This window comes from Pundamilia nyererei, unplaced genomic scaffold, assembly GCF_000239375.1.
Source record: "Pundamilia nyererei isolate P.nyererei 1_Seehausen unplaced genomic scaffold, PunNye1.0 scaffold00336, whole genome shotgun sequence".
NCBI lineage: Eukaryota > Metazoa > Chordata > Actinopteri > Cichliformes > Cichlidae > Pundamilia > Pundamilia nyererei.
This window is the reverse complement of record NW_005187737.1, coordinates 207,407-224,079: the sequence shown is the minus strand read 5'-3', so window position 1 is coordinate 224,079 and position 16,673 is coordinate 207,407. Positions and strand designations below refer to the sequence as shown.

The 16,673-nt window shown below is 44.8% G+C and overlaps 2 protein-coding genes across 2 annotated transcripts in view; one reads left to right on the top strand and one right to left on the bottom strand.

The window, feature by feature from the left end:
- Window positions 1-3,218, top strand: part of actn3b (actinin alpha 3b) — a 37,014-nt gene extending 33,796 nt beyond the window's left edge. The window contains exons 20-21 of the mRNA XM_005751971.2: window positions 27-185; window positions 1,744-3,218. Coding sequence (XP_005752028.1) covers window positions 27-185; window positions 1,744-1,902 — 318 coding nt within the window. The 3' untranslated portion in view covers window positions 1,903-3,218. The remainder of the gene's footprint in view (window positions 1-26; window positions 186-1,743) is intronic.
- On the bottom strand, window positions 2,027-16,443 carry prkd4 (protein kinase D4). Its single transcript, XM_005751974.1, has 19 exons — window positions 16,314-16,443; window positions 15,754-15,920; window positions 12,290-12,428; window positions 11,551-11,682; window positions 11,297-11,451; window positions 10,931-11,126; window positions 8,549-8,632; window positions 7,877-8,030; window positions 7,482-7,605; window positions 7,279-7,356; window positions 6,680-6,890; window positions 6,547-6,572; window positions 6,396-6,468; window positions 6,015-6,121; window positions 4,696-4,857; window positions 4,448-4,546; window positions 4,107-4,374; window positions 3,705-3,790; window positions 2,027-3,512 (listed from the first exon to the last, which is right to left on the bottom strand). The coding sequence occupies exons 2-19, from the start codon at window positions 15,907-15,909 to the stop codon at window positions 3,348-3,350; spliced, it is 2,415 nt and encodes an 804-aa protein (XP_005752031.1). The 5' UTR covers window positions 15,910-15,920; window positions 16,314-16,443; the 3' UTR covers window positions 2,027-3,347.
- Between the last annotated feature and the right edge of the window lie 230 nt (window positions 16,444-16,673).

The window sequence follows — 16,673 nt, the reverse complement described above, 5'->3', positions numbered from 1 at the left end:
TTCCTGATTGTTGCTTTTGCTGACAGGGTGAGGTGGAGTTTGCACGTATCATGACCCTGGTGGACCCCAACAACACGGGCGTTGTGACCTTCCAGGCCTTCATCGACTTCATGACCCGTGAGACCGCCGAGACCGACACTGCAGAACAAGTCATGGCCTCCTTCAAGATTCTGGCTTCAGACAAGGTGAGCAGATGGATACAGCATCTTCTTACCTTATATCTGATATCATCTAACTGTTCATTGACTAGTCTTCTTATTTAGCCTGTACAGAGCTTCCAGTGTAGCCAGAGGACACATTGATATGGACAAAAGTACTGGGGCACATAAAAAGAGCGACACGGACAGGGAAACTCATGTAGCGAAGCTCCCGGCACACATTTTTAGTGCTGATGTTAATAAAACTTTTCCAGATTTACAGTTTATTGCATTTCAGAAATGCATAATTTCCTTTCAAATTCCGATGGTTAGCCTGCATCTAAACATGTGACCGGTTAGGGCAGCCATTGCCAAAGTCAAGAGTGCTACTGCACTCCTTCAAAAAACAAAAAAATTCAATGGATCTGAAATCAACACAAGAGACAGTGACGTTTATCCTTGAAAATTTTATTTTAAAAAAACAACATAAAAAACACAGACTGTTGGCTATAAATCTCTAATGCTACACAGTCATATGCTGAGTTAAATCCTAAGTATGACCCACCTACCACTGGGACACTCAGAGTAATGAGTAACATCACAGTCAACTCCTCCTGTTACCAGTTTGCATTCACCTTTTATATAAATAAATACATTCATATAAATATGTAACTGTACATACTTTCATTCGTAGCCCACACTTTAGAAATCACTGAGTTTGGGGAACTCTGACCACAAACAGATAACATAAAGGCTCTGGTATCAAACACCTTGTCACCACTGATACAGTATCTATTTACAGTGAGAGTAACGTATTAGCTGTGATCCAGGAGCGCTGTGGTTTTGTTATAAGAAAGTCAAGTTGCTGGATAGGCTGTAAGTGACCCAGGCTGGAGTCGGCTTTGTGAAGTGAAAATTTAAGCAATAAACAAGAAACCAGCTTTCGAAAGCTGAAAGAAAAACTATGAGCCAGCACATTTCTTATTAATGAATATGGTTTCTATCTCAACAGGCTAAATAAATAGTATAATTTGGCTTAATTATAACAAGTTCAATAAATTAAACAAAAACAAATCTGACAAATCAGGTTTTTGGTCATTGGTATGATTGTATCGGCACTGATGTGTTGACACTTTGTATGTAGGTTGATGAGACTTTTTGAAATGTTCACGTTCATAGAAAACACCTCTGGCAAGGGGAGGTGATGCTGTGGCACCTAAATGCTTATATCCCCAAATAACTCAGTCCAAACTGAGGCAACTCACTCAGGTATGCAAGGAAGAAATTATACAGAAGCACTCTTTATCTCACTCCAAGCTTTTTCTTTGATTACGTACGCAACCCGGATTCTCTGAGTGTCCCGATCGAAACAAAGAGCAAAATTTCCCCTTAAATCTGGGAGAAACATCGCGATTTATCTTGTACTGCTTTATTTCAACAGCAAGTCCGTAATTTAAATTCAGGTTTTCATCTTTCTAAATTCGAACTGCAGGACTGTTTGCCTGAACCTTGAGTCATCGTTCTCCGATCCTCACAGATGCACATTTGTAACAGGAGACAATAGCTCCTCGTGAATCACACCTCGCCCCCTCTCTCTCTCCCGCAGAATTACATCACGGTGGAGGAGCTGCGCAGGGAGCTGCCTCCCGAGCAGGCGGAGTACTGCATCACCCGCATGACCAGGTACGTCGGACCGGACTGTCCCTCCGGCGCCCTGGACTACATCTCCTTCTCCAGTGCCCTCTACGGAGAGAGCGACTTATAAGCGCAGCTGCTTCTCTTCACGTCCTCCTCCTCCTCCTCACCCCTTCTTCCCAGCTTCTCTTATTTCTCCTGTCTGGAGAGAGCGATTTTAAACCCTTCCACTGTCCCTTTAAAACACGTTATTCTTTTTTTTTTTTTTTTCCCCCACCACCTTCTCAAATCTTAACTTTATTCCCCTCTTCCTAACTCCGCCCATCCCTCTTTTTAAAACACAGGAACACTGCTCAGAGGGGAAGAGCAGAAGACTTTGCTCAGACCTCACAAACTCTGTTCAGGCTGCTCAGCTCCTCTCTCGTTTAAAAGAAAAGAAGAAGAAAAAACAGGTGTACCAGTTATTGCACTGAACTTATGTAAGCAGCATACATAATGACATACCTGCCTTCACAAGGCTTTAAAGAGAAGGAGGCAACGAGAGAGAACGAAAGTTAGATTATTTTTGAGCAAAGCCGTGTGCTCTTCCCCTCTCCTCCTTTTTTTTTTTTTTAATTTTTTGTAGAAGGGTGATCAAAGAAGAAAACGTGATTGGTCAGTTGGCTTGGTTGGTTGTGTATTTGTGCAGATGCATGCTATGTTGAAGTTTAGAAAAAAAAAAAACGGCCTTTTGAGTCACCGACTCGCCCTCACACGAACCCCCGCAGGAGCCCGTTCACGAGTGCAGTCAGCAGAGGAGCGAGGCCTGTCGGGTGCTACTGAAAACTCTCACCACAGCACTGTGAAACCTGAATGTTAGCAAAGATGCGATTTAACCTGGAGATCTTAAAGCCTTAAGAAACTCAGGAACACACGGAGGACGAATGGGAGCGCCGAGTATTAAAAGACACAGGTGGGGGGGAACGGGAGGAGAGCGCCGTGGCTGGGCGGTGACTCGGGAACGGATACGGAAAGATGAGCTGTTATGGCCAGAGAGAGCGACCTCTCCCACACACCTCTCTTATTAAACTCCTTTTTTTAGCCTTTTTTTGGGCTAATTGTAAAATTACGAGGAGAAGGGGGACAGAGACAGAGAGAGGTGTCAGACAGGGCATCAGGAAAGTTGTGGATGAAACGGGAAGAATCAAAACTGTACGTGGAACCATAGCAGGCGTACTCACAACACAGGGTTTAAGGTAGCATTTGAAGAGAAGAGGTCAGCCACGACGATCGCTGTGTTAGGCTCCTCCCTGTGCATGATCTCGATATCTTAACTCATCTGTGCTCCATTTTCCTCCTCCTCCCCCTCATCCCTAACTCATGCTGTCTCATCACTGATGCCACTCTTTCAGTCATATGTTAAAAACCTCAACTTGAAAATAAAAAAGGAAAATTATATTATTAAAACCACACGTGTTTGTGTCTTTATTACTTTTCTCCCGTTTGATCCGCGGCCTCACTGCTGAATGTTTTTTTTTTTTTAATGTAGCTGCACAGTCTGATAAAGTGTCCGACCCTTAACCTCTGTGCTCGAGGTCACATGTCCAATTCTTTGTTGGGGTCACAGCAGAGGCGGGAGGGGAAGTCCAGCCCCATCTCTGCAGCGTAGAAGCGCCATCGGTCCTCGTCGCCTCGATGCGTCAGGTACCTGCAGCCCATCCTGAGCTCGAACTCCCGGAGGTCGCACCACAGCTGGAAGTTCTGCAGTAGCGAGAGGAGAGCGTGCATGACTCATACACATCTATACATCAGGACTATTAGAAACCTGATCAGGAGCATCTGAGCATCCTGGTCAACACCTATGAACGCAGTAACACTAGATCGAGTTAATTCTGTTGTTTCACACTACAAAATTAAACGATTCTCAATGATAGCGTTTGTAAAGTGTCCGACCTGCAGCCAGCTGTGTCCCAGCGCTTTGCCCACGGTGAACCGCCGTCTCACCGACACCTGCAGCAGGTTATTGATGAGGCTCACAGCTGGGGAGGAAATGAGACGGAGAAGGATTTTCAAAAAGAGGATTTGCTCACTGGAGCCACCCAGTGGAGAACCAGGAGAATAACAGGACTCAAGCATGACACTATAAACTGTATGTGTGGGCAGACATGGATCAAACTAAAGAAAATGTTTAAAACGACGCAAAACTGTGGGCTGACATGGCAACTTTCCGACCTGGAGTTTGTAGTGTGTGAAACCTTTAACAGGGAAAGCATAATAAACTCTCATCATCACTATGTTGAGAAACTGTAAACCCAGCTCACAAAGAAGCTAACGAAAGGGCAACACCGTTCATACCCTCCAGTGAGATGGGGGCCCAGGTTTGGCGCGGGTACATGAAGGTGGCGTTGGTGATCTGCTGCCGGATGTCCTCATCTTCATTAAAGGGAAACGTGCCGCTCAGGCTGACGTACATGATGACGCCGACAGACCACATGTCCAGAGAGCGGTTGTAGCCGTTGCTGCTGATCACCTCGGGTGCCAGGTAGGCCGGAGTCCCCACGACGGAGCGCCGGAAAGACTTCTCCCCTATGATCCGGGCGAAGCCGAAGTCGCACAGCTTCACCTGCGGCACAGAGGCAGAGCTGATTAAATAAGATGCCGTGTGCTGTATCGGGAACTAAAGTGCAAAATCCCACCAGAGGTAAGGGGTCTGAAGTGGCCAGCAGTACGTTCTCAGGTTTCAGGTCACAGTGAGCGATGTGCTTCAAGTGCAGGTACCGCAGAGCCTCCAGAATCTGAAGCACACGTTTGAGAATTTCACATTTAATTTTGGGATAAACAGAAACATTAAAGGTCCCTGCATCTTTGTTAAAACAAGAAGAAAAAAAAAACAAGGACATCCTCTAGACACCCCTGGAGTGTTTCTCAGATCGGGATCTCGTACCTGCATGACGAGGAAGCGAGTGATGCGTTCAGGGAGTCGACCTTTCTCGCTGGACAGAATCATCTCCAGCATGTCTCCGTGCAGCTTCTCCATTACAACAAACACGTGCTCGACAGTTTCGAACATGCCCTCCAACAGAACCACGCCGGGGTGCGACAGATTCTGGAAAACACGCACGTCAGTAAATCACCTGATCGTGACTATAACACTAAAAATCAACCGAAAATCTGCAACACTTCAATCAAATGTGTTGAGTTAATGAGGAAGCAGTGAGGAAGGAATCGGGAACAATGTGACAGTTATTTGTACTTGTGCTAATAACTCACTAATAACTGATGATTATTTACTGATCATGTCCACAACCATCTGTTCATCATTAAACATTCACCAGACACTTTATTAGGCAGGTTGGACCTCCTTTTTCCTCCACAGCAAGATTTTGGTCCACACTGTCATGACAGCATCACACGGTTACTGCAGATTTAGCCTCAGGCCTGTTCTTAGCTGACAGGAGTGCACCTGGCGAGTGGCTCTTTGAGTTACTGTTGCTTTCCTTTCAGCTCAAAGCAGTCGGCCCACTCTCCTCTGACATCTGGAGCCTGTTTTTACCAGAAGACTCTGGATATTTGTCTCATTTTCAGGCCATTCCCTGTAAACTAGTGATGGTTGTGTGGGAAAATCCCAGCAGATCAAAAAATCTGAGATTAAAGTCAGAATTCTGAATTTTGATGAAAAAGTCAGAATTCTGAGAAAAAACTCAGAATTCTGACTTTAATCTCAGATTTTTTTTCCAGTGGCCCTAATCCTCTTCCGTAGTTAATCCATCAGGATTTAAACCAGATTAAGTAACTGTCACTAATATATCCCAGCTAGTTCTTCTACAGTGATGTAATGGATCAGGAGTTATTAAAGCAATGATGAATGGCTCTTTAACCCCTTAATGCCTAATATATCGTTTTTGATGCATGAGGTTTTGAGGCATTTACATCATCAGTGTGATTTTATTTTCCCCTCAAAAACCAAAATAAAGAGCACAACACATTTTTAAGCAATACATTTTGAAAAAATAAAAAAAAAAAGCCAAATGTGGCCAATATGATACCAATTAAAACTCATATATGCAAATTAATATTTAATTCATTCTAAATAAGTTGGCAAAAAGTTTGAAAAAAATGTGAATTTTCTGACAATTATGTCACAGATCATCGTTTTAAAGGTTAACCATCAGGTTGTTCCTGGTTTGTTCCTCACGTGTTTTCAGTAACTTGTTACATTTTTTGTGTTATTTCTTGTAAAGTGTATAAAAACCGCATTAAAACCTGTAAGATGGCCACTTCGTTTCTCAGCTGCGTCTCCTGTTTGGTGGGGAAACGCGTCTTGTCGATGACCTTGATGGCAACTGTTCGACCCGACTTCCTGTGAGTTCCTGAAGAAGAAAAAGAAAAGAGACGTGATAATGAAGCAAAGGAGCATTTGTAGCTTAGCAAAAACAGAAAGACATTTGATGAAAAAGTTTGTTTTGAGCAACATTTCAGCCTCTGAAGTCTCTGATTTCTTTGGTGTCTTTTGAAACTGTTTCTTCTGTACTGTGTATTTTCAGATCACTGCATAAAGACAGTCACAGTCATAGAAAACAGGGTTTTCTTGTACTCCACGTGTTCAGTTCTCTGCACATAACAACATAATGAGAATCAGCTGACCTCCGTACACCACGCCAAACTGTCCCGACCCCAGCACCTCGTCTGTACAGATCTGATACACCGAGCTGATGTCCTGAAACGCACACAAACACACTTCAACACTCTGTAACACTCCTCTAACGTGTGCACGATAAACTCGCTCAAATCTTACCGCACTGCGTCTGTATCGGTATTGATCTGTAATCAGAGACAGGAAGTCTTGTTAACTGAATGTTGCGGGTCCATATCCATCACCGTTACCATATTCAGAGTAAGATATTAATATCTGATGTTTTCTGACTCACCCTGGATCTCATCTTTGTGTCCTCTGCTGCTCTCCACCGGCATCATAGCCTGCCGGATGGCGCTCTCCCAGGCTGCCCCCTCCTCGCCAGCTATCACGCAGTACACCAGCGACACCGTCACCAGCTCGAACGAGTGAGCGCTGCCGTCTGATGGTGGCACGGAGAGCTGGGTGGGGCCTCGGACCCCGAGCACCTCGGACAGAGAGATCTCCTGCAGAGGAGGTTTAAAGCTATTATCCATGGCCTGCTCCTACATAATGTTTCTATAATCAAAGTAACATCTGTCAGGCTATCATTATCTGATTTTCACTGCACTACAAACTTCTTAAAGTACGTTTAAAACGAAGGAGATAAAATGAACATACACAAAATACAATACTGTCCTCTTTAAAGTAAACACTGCTCAGAGCGCGAGCTGCCTCGGTGGATGTTTGCACTGTTTACACAGTGACACAGTGGGAGGAACAACACTGGCACACTGCAGGAACATTTCTGCATACATGTTAATGACAGAGGCCTTTGATACGAGTGGGAGTGAGCGTGCAGCACACAGGATGCTGCTTTGTCTGTTTCCGTCTTATATCATGCAACTATCATACCTTGTAGAACTTCGTGGTGTTTTCATTCTGGTACAGAGTCATGCTCTTCCAGTCCAAGATCCAGTAATGGCGTTTCCTCTGAGTAAAGACACGACCGAGTTAAAAGCCGATGAAAATGTGATTCTGCTTCACAAATATCATAACCTGAGCAAAACATTTTGCTTTTTTGAACGCTTCCAGATCTGAAAGAGTGTGTTCCTCACCAATGTGTCTGTGTTGGTGTGGTGGACCAGCCACCCCTCTCTCAGGACTCCTCCGCCTCTCCTCTTAGTGTGATGCACCGACTGGACGAGCCTCATCAGGGGGATGTTGCTGCTGAAACAAGGACTGGCGGACGGAAAAAGAGAGGGAGGACAAAATAAAGGTCCGTTTGGAGATGGTGAATTAAACAGAAGTCGCCTCTAGGTGGCAGCGTGTGCCACAAACAAAGCCGAGAAAATCCAGATATAAACGACAGGGACGATAAACGTCTGTTTTATAATACGTGAATTTGGGCGACGTGTGATTCAGACGCGTGACATCGTTCGGACGCTGTCTGCACCAGCAGACAGCTTTTAGCTGGGATTAGATCATCAGAAAAACTTAGTGCCCCTCTGACCTCATCGGCTCTCGCAGCTGCTCGACTTCCCCGGTCTCTGCCTGTGAGTCATCATCGGTGAACATGTCATCGTCGCAGATCTCTGTGGTGCTGGTGATCACTGACTCATTGTCTTCCAAGTCTGGTTGGCAGCTGTTATCAGCTGCTGGGCTCTCTGGAAATGTGACATCAGCAACTAATGAACAGCTACATTTAATTCTATTTATATTATTTACACGATTAGGGCCATAAAATACCAACAAATAATGAGGTAAAAATAGCAAACAAATAAGTTCAAGATGAACCGAACAAAAGAAAATGTCTGATTTTTCTCAATAAATGATTTAAAATGCATCTGAAATACTGCTGATCAGTTAGCTGTCTTTGTTTTCTCTTTTTTACATATTCTCTGGTGAAATCATTTCATCTCATTTCTCATCAGGCTCAGTTTACCTGACTCATCATGCAGCTAATCATCACCGCTACTCGGAGGAATGTGACGTTTCTGAGATGCTAATTTAGAGTGAGGCCTGAATCTATCAAATGTTCCTGGCAAACAGGGTGAATCAGCTTCGACTCATGCTGACAGCATCAGAGTCAGGCCCCTTTTCAAAGAGCCATGGTCTAACACAGCCACAAGCCCAGAATATGAAATGAAAACCAGACCTCAGACCTCCAGGGACCGTCACTCACCTTCCCCGTTCATGCCGTTCCTCTCTCCGGGACAGTCTCTGGGGACTAAAGGCTCACAGCGCCGATGGCAGTTAAACCTGCAGTCTGGAAAAACCATGGAGGAGACGTGGGAGGTTTAAAAAGGCTGACAGAAAGAGTGCTGGAGTCTGGAAAGATACAAACTCATGAGTCAGAATATTGCGGTCAGCTTTTTTCGTGATGAAAATGAATGTCGTCTGAGATTCGAGACGTCTGAGACACATCCAGGCATTTAGGTAAAATTAGATTCAACCCAATCTGCTTACGTAAGTACGTGGGATACACACGCTCCTTGACAAAACAAGTGTTTGCTGTGTGCTCGTGAGCCTCCAAGTCAAGCATTACTAATCAAAGTCAAAGCTTTGCAGGAACAGAGCACCAAAAATGGCCACAAGATCTGAACGCATAACATTATCAGGTTTGTAAAGAAGGAGGCCTGTCACCCACTCTTTCACAGGAGTGGGTGACAATAAGATTCAAAGGTGACCTGTTGTGCTATCTATACCTTTAGACCATATGTGTGGAGATCCAGGCCAGCGGGCCACATTGGGACCTCTGCTAAGATGCAGAGGCAAACTGAAAATTAACAAAAGAACAAATAACCCACAGCACAGGATGTTCCTTTGAGCCAGACTTCGAGGTGACGCAGCTGTAAAGTTTTGCACTCATGTGCAGCCAGTTTGACAGCAGAAGCCTGGTAGGAGGGTACAGGCAAACTGCAAGATCAAAGATTTTCTCCTCTTAAATTAAGTATCCTACAAAACTACAGAGTTGCCACGTTCAGTTCAGTTTTATTTATAAGCACCAAATCACAACAACTCAAGATGCTCTGTATAGTAAGGTTTAAGACCCACAATAACAGAGAGAAAGCCCCAACGATCAGACAACCTCCTCAAGGTAAGTACTTGGTGACAGTGGGAAGGAAAAACTCCCGTTTAACAGGAAGGAACCTCCAGCAGAACCAGGCTCGGCGAGGGGCGGCCATGTGCCGCAACTAACTGGGCGTGAGGGAAGGAAGACAGACAAAGACGCTGAGGAAGAGAGCCAGAGATTAATAATAACTTATGATTAAATGCAGAGAGGTGTGTAAACACACAGTGAGTGAAGTGCATTATGGGACTCCCCCAGCAGCTAACACCTACTGCAGCATAACTAAGGGAAGATTCAAGGTCACGTGATCCAGCTCTAACTATATGCTTTAGCAAAAAGTTTTAAGCCTGGAAGTAATAAATGTATGAACTCGTTTTTCAGCCTCACTCTGAGACAGGATGTTTCTAATTTAAGCGATATTACACAAACCTGTTTTTCAGACCTGTCAAACAGCTATAATAATAGAAACAGGTATTACATTTAAATCCAAGAGTGAGTTTTGCTTTTGTTAAACGCCTCGTGCTGTTAAACAGGTTGTGGTGAGACGGCTGTGTGGCAGCTCACTTGTACAAGTGTAAATTATGCAGGACTAAACTTTGCAGACACTAATAAACTTTCTGTGCACTTGTAGAGAATTTCCTGTGAGCCAAATTGTGAGGGAAATACATTTTACAGGAAATCTGATGTGATTCTCATTTCCCATTGACTAAATGGACTAAGTTCACCAACCCTGACGTAGACTGGGTTTGCTATGGGTTTTTTCAGCGACGTCAACCTTCTCTTAACACTTGTGCTGTCTTGTGCCAATTTCCTTCTACCAAACAAAACATGCAGCTGGCTAAAATAAGAGCTCAGCTGAGGTGTAAACCATTAATATGTACATCCTGTCATGGCGTCACAGCAAGAGAGTCTCACTGCAGTAGATGCATGCGATCTACTTTCTGATACAGCTGGCCGGTCACAGCACAATTAGAAAAAGACTGACGGAGTATGGCTTGTTTGGAGACAAAGCCTCTTCTCTCTAATTAGAACATTGGAGCACAGATGATGTTTGGAAAGTTCCATCTGAACAAACCACCAGACCTCTGGAACAATGTCCTTTGCACTGACGAGATGCACAAAACCACGTTGAGAGGAAACCAAACACGTCGCAGTCACTGAGTCGACCATTAACACCAGAGTATACCGAAGTATTGTAGAGGCAAATATGATGCCGTCTGTCTGACAGATAAAGCTTAGACAAAGTTGAATCATGTAACAGGACAATGATCACAAGCACAGCAGCAAATCTACAGATCTGTGCGTAAACGAATCGCTGCAAACCTCAGTGAACTGAAACAACGCTGCAAAAAAGTCAGACGCAATTTCTCCCATAAAAATGTGAGAAACTGATAAAGTCACACAGGACACGAATAATTCAAGTTATTGCTGCTAAAGGAGGTTGAACAAGTTACTGAAACATGGGATGTGCTTAGTTTTTCTCCTCCTTCTCACCTGAGCACTGCAGCCCCTGTCTGAAGAGGCCTTTGAGCAGCCGGTGGCAGTACTGGCAGACGGTGGGTTTGGTGTAGCTGTGGATGTGGAAGGTGTGAGGGACCTGAGCCCTGCTCCAGTCGCTGTACCCGACTCCCAGCCACACCGGAGCCTCGGCCCAGGATGGAGGCCTGGATGCGGGCTTGGACTTGCTGATCTGGAGAAAGATGCAAAGTGAAAGATATCAACTTAGAATAACTGAAAGAAATCTATTGTGTGAATATGTGATTCGATTATACCAGTAAAGGTTACAGCTGTGTTGGAGAAACAAACAAATCCAGGGTTGCAAAAACACTTATCTGCATTACAATCACAGCAGTTCCTCACCTCTTCTAGACTCCCGCCTGCCTGATTGGACAGCGAGTGTGTGCGAGGTCGCCGGGGTGGAAACAGGGAAAAGCTGGTGCTAACCTGACGCCGTGCTCGGCTACAGTTACTGGGCAACTGCAAAGCACAACGTTTATGAAAGTCTAATCCACAACCTGTAAAGAGATAAAAGTAAAAACAAAAAACTTTAACAACACTCAAGTATCAGTGAAGAGACGATACCACCACATGATGAAGTGTGAGAGTGCCTTTACCGTCACATTTTAAACCCTGCCGAACGAGGCCCCACAGCATCTCTCCACAGTGGTGACAGAAAGTGGGGGTCCGGTACGACTGCACCGCCAAGGAGTGTGGACGCATCGTCACCTGCGTCACGGAGGCTGATCCTGAATCACAGAGAGGACTCGTTACACCAACAGACATCCACGCTCCATGCATTTACTGCTAAGACTCCGCTATAGTAGCTTTGCATGATTCACAGCTCAAAATAATCCTCATTTGTCTTATACTGGTCCTTGGTGCAGGCGCTCGACTCGTCTGAAACAAGCAGTTTTAACTTCGTCCGCCCGCCCACTGCCCCCCGTGAAAATAGGTTTGGAACAGTAGGAGAGTTGGACTCATTTAAAACTGACCATTTAAAACCACCTACTGGTGGTGGTCAGAGGGCCCGGTGGCGCCAGTGTTCGGCAGCCTCGCCTCTGTCAGTGCACCGCAGGGTGGCTGTGGCTACAATGTAGCTTGCCGTCACCAGTGTGTGAATGTGTGTGTGAATGGGTGGATGACTGAATGTAGTGTAAAGCGCTTTGGGGTCCTAGTAAAGCGCTATACAAATACAGGCCATTTACCATTCAAGAGCTTCTCTCCAAACCCCTGGACAGAAACAGCATTTTACATGCATGAATAAACTATATGTCACCCAAACAAATGAGGTGCACGTAGTACCACCAAATCTCACCAAGTGTCCACCTGCCTCTGTAAACCTCAAACACTAACCTGAAACGATGACCTCAATGAGGTCGCCATCCTGCAGCTCGTCGGAGTCGGTCAGCCGCTGCAGCAACTGCTCGGAGGCGGCTTGATGTCTGAACAGCAGAATCTTCTCCCCGACACCCACCACACTGCAGTCTGGAGCCTAAACACACGAAGGAACAAAAACCGCAGTCTCAGGTTGAGTCACTATTGAAGCAACAAGATCAATTTAAACCCCCAGAAGGGCTCCGGTAATGTGACGATTTGCCTTCTGAGTAAATGAAACAAGTTATTAAGCAATAAGAGTAAGTTTTTCCACAAATGGAGTAATTTAAACATTTGAAATCAGAACAAGTGTGGTTTGGGAAACTGGACACAGCAAAGAAAGCCACCTGCAGCCTGTCAGTCGTGATTTTCCATTTTCACGTCTGCACGGCGGTAAAGAACAAAACCACATTAAGATGAGCATGCAGACTGAAGACAGCTCTGAAGGGAAACCTGAGTGATGCACCACAGGTAGAGAGTGACTCCACCACGTTCAGCGTTATAGAAATAAATAATCTGTGTGCATCTGTCGCCAAAGTACGACTGAGGAAGAGAGATAGGAAGGCTGCGAAGTAGCTCAAGCTTTGCTTTTCTATCTGAATCATCATTTAGGGATGATAAGAACAGCAGATTCAAAGATGTGACACTGCAGGTCAATTCATTATTTAAACATGTTCAACTGCTCTGTCTAATCAGCCAATCATACTGCAGCTCAGTGAATTTCAGCACGTGGCGGTCAAGACGACCGGGTGAAGTTAAAATTGAGCCACAAATGAGGAAAAAACGTGATTTAAGTAACTTTAACGTGGCATGGTTGTTGGTTTCAGACAGGTTAGTCTGAGTATTTCAGAAACTGCTGATCAGCTGGGATTTTTCCACACAACCATGTCTAACCAGTTCTCTGAGTGAACTGTTGAACTCAGAGGTCAGAGGAGAATGGCCAAACTGTTTCATATTGACAATAAGGCAAATAAACACTCGTTACAACCAACGTATGCAGAAGAGCGTACACATCAAACCTTGAATCAGATGGGCTACAGCAGAAGAACACCGCATAGGAAGCCACTCCTAGCTAAGAACAGGAAACCGACGTGACAGTTCACACAGGCCTCACTAAAACTGGACAACAAAAGATCAGAAAAATGTTGTCTGGTCTGACGAGTCTCGATTGGAACATTTTGATGGTAGGGTCTGGCTGCTGAAGGTGGTGTGATGGTGTTGGGGACAGAACAGCTGAGCATCAAACTCCACAGCCTGCTTGAGCGTTGGTGCCGACCATGTCCATTCCTAACAGCAGTACTCATTCAGGTGATGCAAAGCATTGCGTTATTAAGGCGAACATTTACACCAATAGAACAAACCTAATGTGTCCATTACTTCCCCCCTGCCTCAAAGTGCATAAGTGGAATTGTGCTTTATGTGACCCTAAAGGTAAAGCAAATACCTGCTAGGTTTCAGTGTTGGAGATGCGGGTGTTCACCCATCATTGACACAGTGACTTTAATGAATGTAAAACGTGCACAAGTGACACACACACACACGACGAGCTGACCTACTGCCTGGAAACTCAAGACGAAAACTGTAAAGGTGGGCTGCGTGCGTGCGTGTTTGTGCGCGTCTCAGTCAGAGGGGAGAAGCTGTGGTTGGAAAGTTTTCTGCGCTCGTGTCGACCACAGTCCCTGTAACCGAGGAAGTGCAAAGACCAGCCCAGTGACAGTGAGATGAAGCCCCTGCAACACCTGCAATTCACAACTTTCCTTATTTAACCTCAACTACAGTTTTACTCCACCGTCTGTGCGCTGGCACTTGGGTATAGATTTTACTGTTTAAACAAGTATAGAGTACCCGTTAAGTCTAAATACATCTCTGGTGGGTGGAGGAAATCTGTTAAATGGCGAGTTTATATCTTCTATTTTTTAAAACTTGTCATTTAGTTTTCCGGAACAAATTGTATTCACAAACACCCTCAAAAATCTGAAGGTGGTTGGGTGACACCCACTTCACAATACTAAATGTTGGTGAAATTACACCACCATACAGAGTGCTGCATACACAACAGCACAAAACCACCAAACTCTGCAGACAAAAACCACACTCCATGCACAAACCTACATTACCTTCCTTCATAAATAAGTTGACCTTTCATAGTCCACTTCCTGACAGTTCTGAGAGGCCTGAGAGATTTGAAACATCATCACAATATTTTCCAAGTGGGACTGTGTTATGGGTCAGGGCGCGTTGTGACAGCTCAGCACTTCATTCTAATTAATATCTTTTTTCATCACCTTCTCGCTTCTGACTCTTTGCACGCAGTTTGTTCCTACAGCTGTGGCATCTGAGCAAACCACATGTCAGTCAGTTTTGACCAGTATCGAATGGCAGTTAAAAAAAAACAAAAACTCCAAAACAAAAGAAAAAAAGGAAACAGAACAAAGCTAGACGTAATCTGCACGGCTACCAGCTAAAAATGAGGTCGACTCAGAAAAAGCTGCTCTCTTTAAAGTGCTGTAAACCCCAACTGCAGCTGAAGACGATAACACTTCTCTAGAATTGGTCCAACTACCAAAAAATGCCGCAACAGAATACCCACAATGCATTTCAAAAGGCTCTTTCATGAGCATCTCTCGTGCCTCCTAAATAATGACGGCTTTCAGATTCGCACATCTGCAGGTTGTTATGCACTTTCGCTTTTTGTTTTTGTACAACTCTATGAAGTTATTATTGTCCAGCTCCATATATTTAATATTGTTGGACTCTGTGTTACAGTAGCTTTGCATATAATGGCCGTCACTCCATCCTTAGCACCTCTCCCGACTTTCTGTTTAAGCAAACTGTCTTCTCATTGGCTGCCCCTCATAAACACGTTTGAATTTCTGGGAGGTGGCACATGTTTGCTCGCTGTTACAGTTGTGTGGTTGAGAAGACCCCTCTCTTTGATATCGGCTCATCTGACAACACACTACTGTGAGTGTGTGTCTGTAAGAATAAAACATAGATAAACATCTATTTTAAAACTGGTGCATGGCCTCTTTAACGCTCGTGACTGATGATGAACTCTTCATGATCAGATGTATAGTCAAAGGAGCTTGTAAAGAAAAGCGTCTGGACTTCTTTAAGTTGCTTGAAGACGTTTCACCTCTCATCCGAGAAGCTTCTTCAGTTCTAAGGTCAAATGATGGAGAGTCCCAGATATAAACCTAGTGGGAGTTTCCCCCCACAGAGGGACAAAAGGACCCCCTGATGATCCTCTAATCGCCTGAGCCAAGGTGTGAAACTGGGTGTGGGTCCCAATCAGCCAGGGTTTCATCCGAAACTCTGGCTGATTGGCTACGATGACCTGGATGACTGAGAACCTTCACAGACGATCAGATGTATAATACCGCCCCACCTCCTCGTGTCTTAGTGCTTTCGAGCCGGGAAACAACGCCACCCCGTGCGGTTACCTTGCGCTCTATGACCTCAGCAGCCAACCTCCGGGCATGACGGTAGCTCAGGTTGCCCGCAGGGACTCGAACCACCTCCCTGAACAGACCCAGCTGGAACTGGACCAGAACCGGTGCTGTGAGACTACTGGGACTCGAGGGAGTCAGTGTAGACATGGAGAGAGAGCCTGCAGGAGGAAAAGTGGATCAAGTTAATGTGGGGTTGAAGGTGTGACCTGAGAGAAAGCTGAAGAGGTTCAACGTGAAACTCCAAAACAAAGCACTACGCAGGCCCCTGGAAATCTACTCCATCTTAACCTTATAGGTCTTGTTTGAAATAGTTCCTGTTTAACGTTCAGGTGAATAAAACTGAACACCCCAATTTCTCAATAAGAGATCTTTATCTCACCATCGCCCGAAATAGAAGGATATTTCAAGCAGCGAATGCTCTCTTCGACTAAAAAGACTTCTGTTGTAAAAGCTTTGATATAATAGGACATAACTTACTACACAATACTTTGATCAGGATAAACAAAGAGTTATTTTTTAATCAGATCAAGAACAAACTAAAAAGCACCAACCTTACGGTCTAATCTTGGTCTGGTCTTTGTCTTCGACGATCGAAGGACTGCGTCTCAACAGCGCAACAGCTGATCAATCTATCATGGTGCTGCCGAGGCTCATCGTGAGCTGCTGGTTGGTCTGGTTTCCTTTTTGTGGGGCTCGGCTGTCTGAGAAACAGGAAGTAACAAGAGAAGCACTCACCTCTGTGAAGGCTGCAAAAAGCACAGCGTACGGTTAACACCCCACACCCTGGCTGTCAAAACTTAAACACACACGTACTTTGAAATGGTTAAAACAATTCAGCGCGCACGTTCGCCTTTGTAGAAGTTTGGAAAACACACAGGAGGCAGATTTGGTTTGAAAAGTGGAATTTGCAT

Coding starts and splice junctions, on each gene's coding strand:
- prkd4 (XM_005751974.1), bottom strand. CDS start 15,909: ATGTCTACACTGACTCCCTCGAGTCCCAGTAGTCTCACAGCACCGGTT. Junction 12,429..15,753: donor CTGAGGTCATAGAGCGCAAG/GTAACCGCACGG, acceptor TCGTGTGTTTAG/GCTCCAGACTGCAGTGTGGT. Junction 4,375..4,447: donor CTTCAGACCCCTTACCTCTG/GTGGGATTTTGC, acceptor TCTGTGCCGCAG/GTGAAGCTGTGCGACTTCGG.